This window comes from Dermochelys coriacea, chromosome 11, assembly GCF_009764565.3.
Source record: "Dermochelys coriacea isolate rDerCor1 chromosome 11, rDerCor1.pri.v4, whole genome shotgun sequence".
Classification (NCBI taxonomy): domain Eukaryota; kingdom Metazoa; phylum Chordata; order Testudines; family Dermochelyidae; genus Dermochelys; species Dermochelys coriacea.
Genome location: NC_050078.2, coordinates 14969593 through 14981905, shown reverse-complemented (window position 1 = coordinate 14981905; position 12313 = coordinate 14969593). Strand labels below are relative to the sequence as shown.

At 42.0% G+C, this 12313-nt stretch overlaps 1 protein-coding gene across 5 annotated transcripts in view; it reads right to left on the bottom strand.

Annotated features, from left to right (window-relative positions):
• The window catches only part of CCDC93 (coiled-coil domain containing 93), a 103692-nt gene extending 95735 nt beyond the window's left edge, over positions 1-7957 (bottom strand). For 3 of the 5 annotated variants that reach the window (XM_043505013.1, XM_038420925.2, XM_043505014.1), the window contains exons 1-4: positions 7804-7957; positions 6060-6173; positions 3768-3862; positions 750-861 (exon numbers count right to left, since the gene is read on the bottom strand). In XM_043505013.1, the coding sequence (XP_043360948.1) occupies positions 750-861; positions 3768-3862; positions 6060-6173; positions 7804-7845 (363 nt within the window). In that variant the 5' untranslated portion in view covers positions 7846-7957. Of the gene's footprint in view, positions 1-749; positions 862-3767; positions 3863-6059; positions 6174-6965; positions 7122-7803 lie in introns of those variants that run through there. The other 2 variants (XM_043505011.1, XM_043505012.1) reach the window with 1 other exon arrangement.
• Positions 7958-12313: the final 4356 nt, after the last annotated feature.

Sequence of the window (12313 nt, the reverse complement as noted above, 5' to 3'; positions counted from 1 at the left end):
TACAGTGGGCGTTGGACTAAACCCTTGCGCTAAATTATTCCACTAAAAGCCTGTTGCATTATCTGAATTCCTCTGCTGACCAAGGGAGGAATCACTGTTGCTGATGCAAGTTTCTTATTTTCCCTTTGCTGTTCATCTTTAAACAATTTCTGAGCAGAAGCAGGCTGACTCTTCCCACCCCCCATTTTTAATTTTTTCCTTTCTTTTTTCTCTTTACACCCCTTTGATCCCCACCCCTTTAAAATAAAAAACAAACAAAAAACAAAACAAAAAAACCCTGAGTGTCTTTTAATCTCATTTATACCCTCTGTTTTAAGCCATTTTCCTCATAATTTATTCCATATAAATATTACACTTTGCAAGGAATATCTGACTTCACCAGGACCCTACATGGGCTCAAAAAACCACAGACTAGCAGGTCCTAAAGCAAGATTTCTTCCAACTGGCAGACTCTATTGCATGCAGAATCCAGCCCAATGATGTAGGTAATCCAGACAATTTTGTTCTTCATGTGGTTCAGAGTGTGTTTTACAATCCCATTTTATATAAAGACATCCAGGTCTTTTAAAATATTTACCCTTAAAAAAAGTTTTTAACCTTATATTTCATTCCAAAGCAGAACAAACTTGCAGAAGGTATAAAGTTCAGCAGTCACACAGGTATTAGCATTCCTATGTAAGTTTTAAGGCTTTTGCTTTGTTTAAAAATAAATAAATAAATAAAAATGTGATGCACAGCAAAGCTATTACCTGTACAACAGGGAATATGTGAATGAAATCCAGTCCCTGGATCTGATGTGGCTCCAGACGATGGGGGCACTTCATTTTTGGCAAGACAGACACAATTTTCTCTGTTAAGGCACTATTTTAAAAGAAAAATATCAAAGCGTATACAATTAAATTGTTTACATTTTTAAATAATGACATTTCCAAAATAGGCAATGTTGTTGTAGCCATGTCGGTCCTAGGATACTAATTTCCAAATTACGTAGTAATTTGAATGTGCCCTCTATTGACTGAAACTGGATAACACAATCTGGGGAAAAAAAAAAAAAAAACACTTTTTTTTTTTTAATGAGCACAGCTGTGAAGTCGTATTTTTTTAAATTAATAAGACAATTGCTTGTTTCTTAATTTCCATTACTCATCATCAAATTTATATAGGCTGATCAGATGCAGTGCACGCATGATCGTGAGGGATATCTATTTTACACATATGCTTCTTTCAGAGTAGCAGCCGTGTTAGTCTGTATTCGCAAAAAGAAAAGGAGTATTTGTGGCACCTTAGAGACTAAAAGATTTATTTGAGCATAAGCTTTCATGAGCTACAGATGAAGTGAGCTGTAGCTCACGAAAGCTTATGCTCAAATAAATTTGTTAGTCTCTAAGGTGCCACAAGTACTCCTTTTCTTTTTACATATGCTTCTGTTACCACGCACATACATTTAACTGCTCAAAGCTAGAAAGACTAACTTTAAAACATAATTATATACATTATCAAAGAAAGTTCAACTTCAGGATGAAAAATCTGGAACTTAAACTGTCTGAGTGGATCTCTGCTGTTGTTACTAATTAAGAGCCCTCTCCTACAAAAACAGTGAAATAGCTAGAATATTGTGGAAGTGAAATATCTACCAAGAATGCTGCTTACATGTACAAAGTCTAATCTGCTGGAGTATAGATAATCCTGTTTGCTGAGAAACTACATCCTTCTGAAGCTCATAAAAGTGCTGTTAAAGTGAAAGGAAGCTTAACAGGGGGATAACTCTATTGGGGTTCAATCTTGCACCCACTGAATTAATTGTTTTGTCACTGATTTCAGAATAAAGCGTACTTTCCTGACCACAAAGAATTAAGGTGACATACAATGAATTGGTGCTCACGCTCAGGAAGTCAATCTTTACAGACAACTTAAGAGTCACTGATATTTTTTTTTCTCCCTTTGGGGGAAAATATATCACGAGTGTCCAGACACTGACATCAGTGGCAGAGACTATCATCCTAAAGAACTGCTGATGTTTTGAAGGAAAATTGCCCAGAAGGATGGAAGAGAGTGGGATGGAGAAGAGAAAAGATCCAGAAACTGGGGATAGTGCCTGAAGAGCCAATGTTGATTAGAAGAGAAATAGTTGAATGAGAATTTTGTAATTCCTCTTATAGATGGCTCACCTTGTGATGTAAATTTCCACTGTCAATGTATTAATGAGATGCAAGTGTTCTTTCTATGTATAACCAAGAGTACATGCAATCCATTTAAAGTATTTTTGTCCAACAGAGTGACAAAAAAATCATGTAACATACATAACTGTGTTGTTAATTTATGCTTCCATACTTATTTCAATAACATTTATAATAGCTGGCCCAAGATTTTTATTATTAGAACATTGTCTAAGAGCTGGCAAAATGTGCACTGGACATCAACAGAATACTTGCCAATTAATCCCCATTATCACCCTGAGAGCTGCATGGAAATGTTGAGAGACACTAACAGTTTAAAAAAAATGAACAATATATTTTAAAAAACAAAATATCCTTATTTATACTACTAACACCTTAGATTATTAAACATCCAAATAGTACTCTGTTATAACAATTTCGGCTATTTTCTCACTGTTTACTTTTTGCATTTTCTTCAGCTAGAACAACTAAAACAGACTATAAAATTTCACTTTGATTCCTGTAGACTAGCACAGTACTTTATTTTTTGAGTTCCAAATACTCCAAGGGGATGTTTAAATTCAAACTTCTCTGAATTAATTTTTTTTTTTTTTAAAAATCAACTAAAATGCTTTCATTACAACAACAGTATCAAGGATGACTTTCTTTTAAAGACAACTGAATTTTTTTGTCCTGCTAGGGTTAAAACGAACACCTAAGATTTTTATAAGAGATAAGAGAAAAAAATATATTCATCTCTATTTTCTGTTTCTTTTGTGCATTTAAGAGTACTTTGTGTATAGCTCATTTTTCCTGGTGATATGGATCTCTCTCAAAGCAACGGAGGAGAAAAACAACATGTTTTTTTTTAAAAGTAACATGATTGTAAACATCACTTAAAATCAACAGGGGAACACAAAGGCAGATACAGTAGCCGAAACTATATTCCACTTATCTGAAGTGGAAAAATTGGCTTTTAAGGCAATTTGCCTGGCACTGTCCTTCCTTAGTTACTTCCTGCGAATTTAATTGTGATCTACAATACCCCAGGTTTATCAAGAAACATACTGAACTTTAAAAATGTCAGATTGCCCTTCTAAGGAGAGCTGCCATTGACTAATTTTGCAACCTTCTACGATGCAAGAATTGGCTGGCTGGCAATCAGATGCTGTCTACAGAAGGTGGCAACAGCAGGAAGAAGCCACTTTGGGCTCCACCTATCACATGAATGCTCTCCATCCTCCCTTCCTCCACAGTTTGGGGTACTTGTGAGTGACTTCCCTTTCACAAGGGCTTAGGCCAATGTCATGCTGTAGATTTTATTGGTTGATTCTTGCAATTCTGAGCCCACAAAAGAGGACCAAAGGCGATTTACAATGAAACTTGTCTTCAGCAAACACAACTAATTAGCACGCATCGTCTTCCAAGAGACAAAGAATTGAATTATACTAAATACATGGGAGTCTTTGGGAAGTGGTCTCCTAAAACAGGAAATTTCTCAGTAAAACTGATCCCCTGTACAGGTTTCACATGTATAAATAGGATGGTGTTTTGTATCAATTTTTTTACAATATGAGACGCCAAACCATGGTTCACACTGTATCAACTTACATTTTCTGACCAATTGTAGAGTTTTCCTGAAACAATAGATCAACATCAATGTCAAAGCTGCAAGTAGTGATGCACCAGGTCATGCCACCAACTACCTAAAAATGAACAAAAATATGGTTATTTTCACTTTATGTTCAAAAGGGGAAAATTTCAAACAAATACTATTTAAATCCAACCAATACGGCTTCACATTTTTAGTTTCCTTCCCCACCTCCAATACAGCACGATTCAAATGCCATCTAATATCTCATCAAAATACAGTGAAGAGAAGAGAAATTCAGAATCACCATTTGCGATGTTTCAGATTATTTTTTAACCTTTATTTCCTAGTTTTCTTGAGAGACACTGAGTTCTCTGACATGCAAGTAGACAAAAATCCAAGTACAGTGTCAACCCTGAAGAATGGAATCAAGATTTTTAAAAAAGTGATGAAGTAGCTGTTTTAGAACTCATGAGCTGTAAAAACTCGAACAAGAATTGGAACATGTGTCCTCATTTACCTAATCCAAGTTTTTCCACTGTTATTCTTTTATTATTTGCATTAGAAGTAGCACACAACCCCCAACATGCTAGGCATTATATAAACAGTGACAGAAAGCCCCTCACCTGAAGCAGTCTCTATCTTAGGCCCCAACTCTTCAAACATTTGTGAACATGCTCACTTCAAAACACCAGAGCAGTCTCATTGATTTCAAATGACAGGTTTCAGAGCAGCAGCTGTGTTAGACTGTATCCTCAAAAAGAAAAGGAGTACTTGTGGCACCACTGAATGCATCTGATGAAGTGAGCTGTAGCTCACGAAAGCTTATGCTCAAATAAATGTTAGTCTCTAAGATGCCACAAATACTCCTTTTCTTTTATTGATTTCAAAGGGTCTACTCACTCGCTTAAAGTTAACCATGTGTACAAATCTGCAAAACCTAAATACATAACAGACAAAGAATAGAAGAGGTAACAGACACAGAGAGATGAAGTGACTTACCCAAGCTCTCACAGCAGGTCAGTGGCAGAATCTAAATAGAACCCAGGTTTCCTGACTTTCAGTCCAATACCCTTTCCACTACACTACACTGCCTCTCTAATATAATACACACTCAGCATGGTTACGAAATAATCCTTGTATATTAGTGTTTAGTTTGTTTCTCATAGTTGACTGTCTAGTGGGACAGTCGGTAGAAGGGGGAGGTATTTTATTATAACAATGTTTGTTAAACAATTAACAAAAAGTCCTATAAAATATTCTATACCATAACAGCCTACAGAGTTTCACTACAAACACTTATGTATGTAGGTCATCCCACCACAGGATCTGGATACAAGGCGCCAGTCCCACAACTGGATGTGTGTGAGTACCACTGAAGTGTTCATTTCCACAGATCCAGTTATAGAATCAGGGCCTTAGATAGTCTTCCTTAGGCATACTTATATTTGTGCTTGTAAAGTGCTATCACTGACTATGGCTCTATAAATATTATAGCTTGCAGTTTTAACAAGCAAAGGTTTATAGGACAACACGACTATCCTACGTACAAGCGAACTATTGGAAAAAACTGAAAGAGCCCATTTTCAAAGGCTCTGCCATAACTACAAGGGATGCACTTTCAAAGCAAGGGTCAGGGATTTATCAAGTCAAATGTTAAACCAACAAAGGTACCTCTTTAAGCATATACTGACTTACTTCCCGTCTTTGAGGATGAAGGTCCCTATATAACTGGCTTTCCACAGAATTGCGTAACCCTTCCCAAAATATTTCCAGTGACAGTCCAAAAACAGCTTCACTAAGTAAGTTGTTCCATTCATTCATGAAACTCCACAGCTAATAACTGCCTTAACCTTCTTTCAACTTGTCCCCATTACTCCTCATTTTCAGTATGACTAGTGCCTTTTACAATGATCATGCCACAACGCAACAAATTTTCATATTAAACAAATGCAGGTCCTTGTTTGTTTAGCCATGGAACTCTAGTTCCAGCCACTTCAGAACTGTAGGCCCTGATTCTGCAAATAGTTATGTACGTGCTTAGCTTTATGTATGCGAATAGTTCCATTGAAGTCAATAGGACCACTGATGAGTAACTGCAGAATTGGGTGCTGTAGTTCCCGGAGATAGGGACTAAGTTTTGCTCATATCTTCACTACATTAGTGGAACTATATAAATAATAAAAATAACTTTATAAACTGCTGATCTCCCCTTCTCCTTACTACCTGGAACTATTAAACTGAATTTGAAAACCATGTTTAGTAAATACAGTAAACTATGCCCAATCAGTAATCCTGGATTATAGTCTCACCTTGTCAAAGGGTGATAACCCTTTGATTCTTGCCCTGAAATACCCAGCTGCCACCAGCAATTCCAAAATTTCAATCAATTTGATGTTTTGTTCTTCATCTTCTCTGGTTTCAACCTAACAAACAAACAAAAAAAATTAACCTAATTTTAAAATATTGTATCCACTCACCTCCTCCAACCACCCAACTTTAGGACTCAAAACAAACTTTCCCAATTTTTTCCTTAATATAGACTACATGTATGTTAATACAGAGATTTTCTCTCACACACTTCCCTTCCATTTGCAATCTGATAACATCTTTATAGTAATTACAACAATTGCACACATGGAAAAAACATTAGGCAAGTACTTAATGTGTTTCTAGGTGGCTTTAACATGAAATGTTTTGTCCTGTTTGACAAAACCTATGTATTATTGCCCAGTCGCTCTTGCCCTTTTATTTCAATCAATCTGCACCTATTCTCTAAATGTGGTGTTTTCTTTTAAATAAACAATTCAGCTGTTGCATTCTAATTGAATCCATGTCAGTTCCTGCTCTTCATCTGATCTCCCTGTCCCATCTGTTTTTAAAGTAAACCCAAACAATCTGGGCACCAAAGGCCACAGCACAGGTAACATACCCTTGATTTTGCAGATTTCTGTCAACTTTGTAGAGCTCATACAATACTTCACCTGAAATGTAATGTGTTCACAAACTTTGTATGAAAATGGTAAGAGATGAATTGTTGTGGGATTCCACGGTTTCCTTTAAACCAAACCAACCATTTTCAACAGCCCAGAAAAGGGCAATGGCAAGCACTAATATGGAGCGCTTATATGAAGCTTTTTTATTTATTATTTCCAAAGCACTGCGCAAACATTAACTAATTAACTCACACAACGCTCCTGAGTAATAAGTGTCGTTACCCCCATTCTCCAGGTAAGAAATTTGGGGAAAGGAGAATTCCCATGACATTCCGAACCCCTAGAGAAGAGTCGGGTTGTAGAGCTAGGAAGAGAATTCACAAGTTCCTGGCTCCAGGCCTTACGCTCAGGCGGGAGAAACATCCTGTCTCGGTCAGCCCAAGAGTCAATGCAGGGGGAAAGGAAGCAAGGCTGGGAAGTTGCTGCCTGTGCAGTGAGACAGACAGACAATCTGCCAGCTCTCTAGCTGGTTTAAGCTTGGTAGACACGTAAGGGTCCAACCGCTTTACCATCTGGAAGTCTCCCCCTATTTTACGTTGCCGTGGGAGCTTTCACCCTCGGAAGGGACTCAACACTCACGCCCACAACACGGCTGAGATGAGCACAGGGCTGCGGCCAGGGCGACAACCGCAACCCTCGGGCCTTCGCTCCTCTGACCTGGACAAGCCCAGTCCCGCAGGGAGCCCGCAGCGCAGACGCAGCCCCAGCCCCGAGCGCCCCAGGGTCTGGGCCGGACGGCGGGCAGGCCACGCCGGGGAAGCCGCCAGGCCTGGTAGCCACCGGGATAGGGGAGAGGCAGAAGCCGCCCCAGGAGGCGGGGACCGGCCCACAGCGGCGGGCGGGGGCTCCCAGGGCAGGGAGGCCGCCGGGCGGGAGCCCTGCGCCTGTTGACCGGTAAGGACCCGGGCGCACGGCGCGGGGCCGGGCCGGGCGCCTCGTTGCACCCCGGCTGCAGGGAGGCCAGGGAAGCGGCGAAGCACGGGGGCGGCCCGGGGAGCCGGGGCAGGGAGTCCGTGCAAGGGGCAGCTCGCTGTCCCCGGACGGGCAGGCGGGGCCGTACCTCCTGCGCAGCCTGGTACCCGAGTCCCTTGGGGGCGCCCATCGCCCCCGCTGTCCAGCCTGCCTGCGCCGCGCGGCTGCCGCTGTCGCCCGCGCTTCCTCCGCCCACCAACGGTCACGGGAGTGTGTCCCCCCCCCCCGCGCGCGCGCGCGCGCGCCCGCCCGGCTCCGCTACCTCCCCGCGCGTTCGCGCGCGCAAGCACGTCCGGGCCGCGCCATTCGCTGCGGACGCTGAAGGGGGGAGGGGGGGGGGGGGGTGTGTGAGAGACGGGCGGGTCATGTGACCGCTTGGAACGCTGAGCGCCGTGGACGGGCGTGGCGGGCAGCCGCCTCCAGCTCTGCCCTTGGCCCGGGGCGCTGAGGGGCCCCGCTGGGCGCGCTGACAGCAGGCCGGGGGTCCATTGGAGGGAGGGCCAGGGCAACCTCCCTGCCAGAACGTTTGTGCTCAGCCCCCTTTGCGTGCATTAGCCCCCCAGGCAATCCGGGATTTCCTTCCGCTCTGCGTTTCGTTGGCGGTCGCGAGGCTGTTTAGAAGCGTTTGTGGGCACGTGCGTAAGCCCTGCAAATGCATCTTTTGTGAACACAACTTTTTCTATTGCAAAAGTTTCCCGAACCTCTAAGGGTGTCTCACCGTTGCTGCTAGTGCTGTGCAATGGTATTCTTTGCGAGTGATGTAGGCTTGTTAGTTAATAAACTATCAGTAGGAGTTTAAAAGCGTGCCCCTAATTTCCCCCCCCCCCCCCGAAATATAAGCGCCATGCTAGCAAACCCACTGCACCTATTAGATCAGGGGTTCTCAGGACAAATTATTTGGTGGCCTTAGAGTGCGACCGCCAACTCTTGCTAGGTTTCAGAGTAGCAGCTGTGTTACTCTGTATCCGCAAAAAGAAAAGGGGGACTTGTGGCACCTTAGAGACAAACAAATTTATTTGAGCATAAGGTTTCATGAGCTACAGAAATAACCAGTGCTATCTGGTGACCGCAGCCATATGTGACAATATGCTGTTGCTTTCAGGAATTACATGGGTTCTGTTGGGGGTGAGACTTTTCAGGAGTCAGTTTTTATGTTAGGTTTCAGAGTAGCAGCCGTGTTAGTCTGTATTCACAAAAAGAAAAGGAGTACTTGTGGCACCAAAAGTTTTTATGTTAAGATGTTTGTGATACAAGTGTGCGGCTTGACATTATGCAATGCACTGAGAGGACTGAATAGGTGTGCTTCTTAAATATAAATATTAGGGTTGTCAAGCAATCAAAAAAATTAATCGTGATTAATTGCGCGATTAAAAAAATTAATAGCACAATTAATCGCACTGTTAAACAATAATAGAATACCATTTATTTAAATATTTTTGGATGTTTTCTACATTTTCAAATATATTGATTTCAATTACAAAACAATACAAAGTGTACAGTGCTCACTTTATATTTATTTTTGATTACAGGTATTTGCACTTTAAAGAAACAAAAGAAATAGTATTTTTAGTTTACCTAATACAAGCACTATAGTGCAATCTCTTTATCATGAAAGTTGAACTTACAAATGTAGAATTATTTTAAAAAACTCTGCATTCAAAAATAAAACAAGGTAAAATTTTAGAGCCTACAAGTCCACTCGATACTACTTCAGCCAATCACTCAGACAAACAAGTTTGGTTACAATTTGCAGGAGTTAATGCTGCATGCTTCTTGTTTACAATGTCACCTGAAAGTTAGAACAGGCGTTCACATGGCACTGTTGTAGCCAGCACCACAAGATATTTATGTTCCAGATGTGCTAAAGATTCATATGTCCCTTCATGCTTCAACCACCATTCCAGAGGACGTGTCCATGCTGATGACGGGTTCTGCTCAACAATGATCCAAAGCAGAGCGGATCGACGCATGTTCATTTTCATCATCTGAGTCAGATGCCACTAGCAGAAGGTTGATTTTCTTTTTTGGTGGTTCCGGTTCTGTAGTTTCCATATCTGAGTGTTGCTCTTTTAAGGCTTCTGAAAGCATGCTCCACACCTCGTCCCTCTCAGTTTTTGCACCTCTTTTGTTTGCTACCTAACTGGCTGAAAGGGAAGGCACCAGTGACTAATTGGCTACTGCTGACTGGTTGAAAGAGAATGTACCTGGACGTTATAAGTCAGGGAAGAGGAACTAGGAAAGAGAGAGAAGTGGAGAGCTTTCTTTCAGAACCTGCACTGGAGTGCTGCTGGAGGTAAGAGAGGTGCAAGCTCCTGATAGGATTCCTGAGGGAAGCAGTTGGGGAAGGCTTCTGGAGGCCTGCTTTGGGGATTCAGAGAGCACAGGCTTGAGGGGCCTGAGTACTTGGAGAACTCTGAAAGGAAAGAGATTAAGGTGTTATAGACTGTGAAGTAGGTGGTCTAACCTAATGGTCAGAGCAGTAGTGATCAGGCCTACTGGTCAGAGTCAGAGCTAGGAATCAAGCCAAGCGTCAGAGCCGGAGTGAAGAGTAGAAACAAGGATCTGGAACAAGGCAGGAGGGCAGGAATCAGGATCAAGTCAGGCAAGAAGCAGGGTCTGATGTAGCAACCAGCCAAAGATTCACATAGTTGCTCATACCACTTCCTATGTCTCATTCTGATTTAAATAGTGAGCCAATCAGAGATGATGGATGTTTCCTTTAATCAGGAGTTTTGTGGGTGGAGTATAGGATGAGCTAGGTTCCCCCAACCCCCACTCCATGCTGGTACCTGTGAGCTGCCAGGTGGTGGCTGTGATCTGGGGACCCACAGACTTGGGTTTAAGCCCCTGATCCTTCACACCAGGGAGGGCTGAGCTAGTGTGTTAGGTGGGGAAACTGAAGCCAGATCTCAGAAGAGGGGCTGTGAAAGGAAATTAGGCCTCAGAAAAGAGGGATAGTGTTCAGTGGAACACCTGAGAAAGAATCTTTATTTGAAGCTGCAAAAGGGTCAGACCTTCAGAAAAGGAAGGGTTGCACTTAGTGGGAGACTGGAATGAAAAACACTGTATTTTGAGCACACTCTAAGTTAATGATCTTTTCCCCATATAATGGGCATTGGCATGTGACACAGGACTTGGTGGACTTGTTGAGGAGCTCTGGGATGAAAGGAAACTGAAGCTGGGTGTGTCAGAACCATGCAAGGGCCAGAAGGGGGTGCTGCAGAACAGGCATGCTCATTTACAGTCCCCTTTTGGTGGCTGGACAACATAGAGATTTGTGAGGCAGCTACAACTGTAAGCTAACAGATCCTTTACTGCCTTTTAACTCAGGCAGTAGAGGTCTGGAATTCAATCCGCTCTGCCACTGATCCAGCCAGAGGCCTCCTGGTTTTTTTTTTTTTTTTGTGCTGAGTACCTTGTTCAGTCATGGAGGATTTTGCTGTGTGTCCAATAACAACAGCCAGTGTTGCCTGTTATTTTTCCTTATCCCGCTGATTTAGAACTGAATTGACTGTTTGAATGTGACTAAGTTTCAGGCTGTATTCAAATATCGGGGGGTAGCCGTGTTAGTCTGTATCCACAAAAACAACAAGGAGTCCAGTGGCACCTTAAAGGCTTCATGTGTCAGTATATTTATGTCTGCATCTGTAATTTTCACTCCATGCATCTGAAGAAGTGGGGTTTTTAGCCACGAAAGCTTATGCTCAAATAAATCTGTAAGGCTGTATTCAGTTCATTAAAGAAGAAAACCTCAGATCTCTTAGACTTGGATTCTCAAGTGTTACCATTCCCAATAATACAAAAATCACAAATCACTCAATGAGACAATAATAATGTAATTGGCTTTAACATGAGTTTAAAAAAAAAAACTTTTTATTTTTTTTTTTTTTTGCTTCTGACTTTTGAGCCTGGGGAGCACACTCAGATCACTGTTTCAAGCTTTGCTCCACAATCACTAGGGCAATGTTTCTTTTAATGAAAGCTTAGATTCTCACCTGATCTCTTGACTTCAAGAGCTGGGACTGTAAGAACTACCCAAATATTGCAAGACTGGTGATTAAAATCACAAGAGTTAGCAACACTGTATCACCAAGGCCTTGTCTACACTACAGAGTTTTGTCAACAATGTTATGTCGACAGTCAAAAAGCGCTATAATAAAAATCAGTATTGCATGTTCACATTCACTCTGTCTGTTGGCAGAGCGCATCTACAGTTGGGGCATTATCATCGACAGTGTGAGCAATGCACTGTGGATACCTATCCCACAGTCCAGCTCAACACCTCCTGCTGCTAGATCTTGTGGGAAGGCGGAGCAGATTGCGGTGCATCTTGGGACCGGGCTCAATGTCCCATGATGCATTGATTTTGTCCCAGCATTCCTTGGACTTCTGGCTTTCTTTTGCAGCATTTTTCAATGACCCTTGTTTGCTGTTCACCCCGCCATCTTTTTGTGAAGGGATGGATTCCGCACTGCTCTCCTATGCTCTGATAACTGTCATGAAGAGATCGCGGATGGCAGTGCAGTTAATCACGAAGTTCCTAACTGAAGAAAACTCCCAGTTGCGACATTGTGTGATATGGATAGGGGCAACTTTAG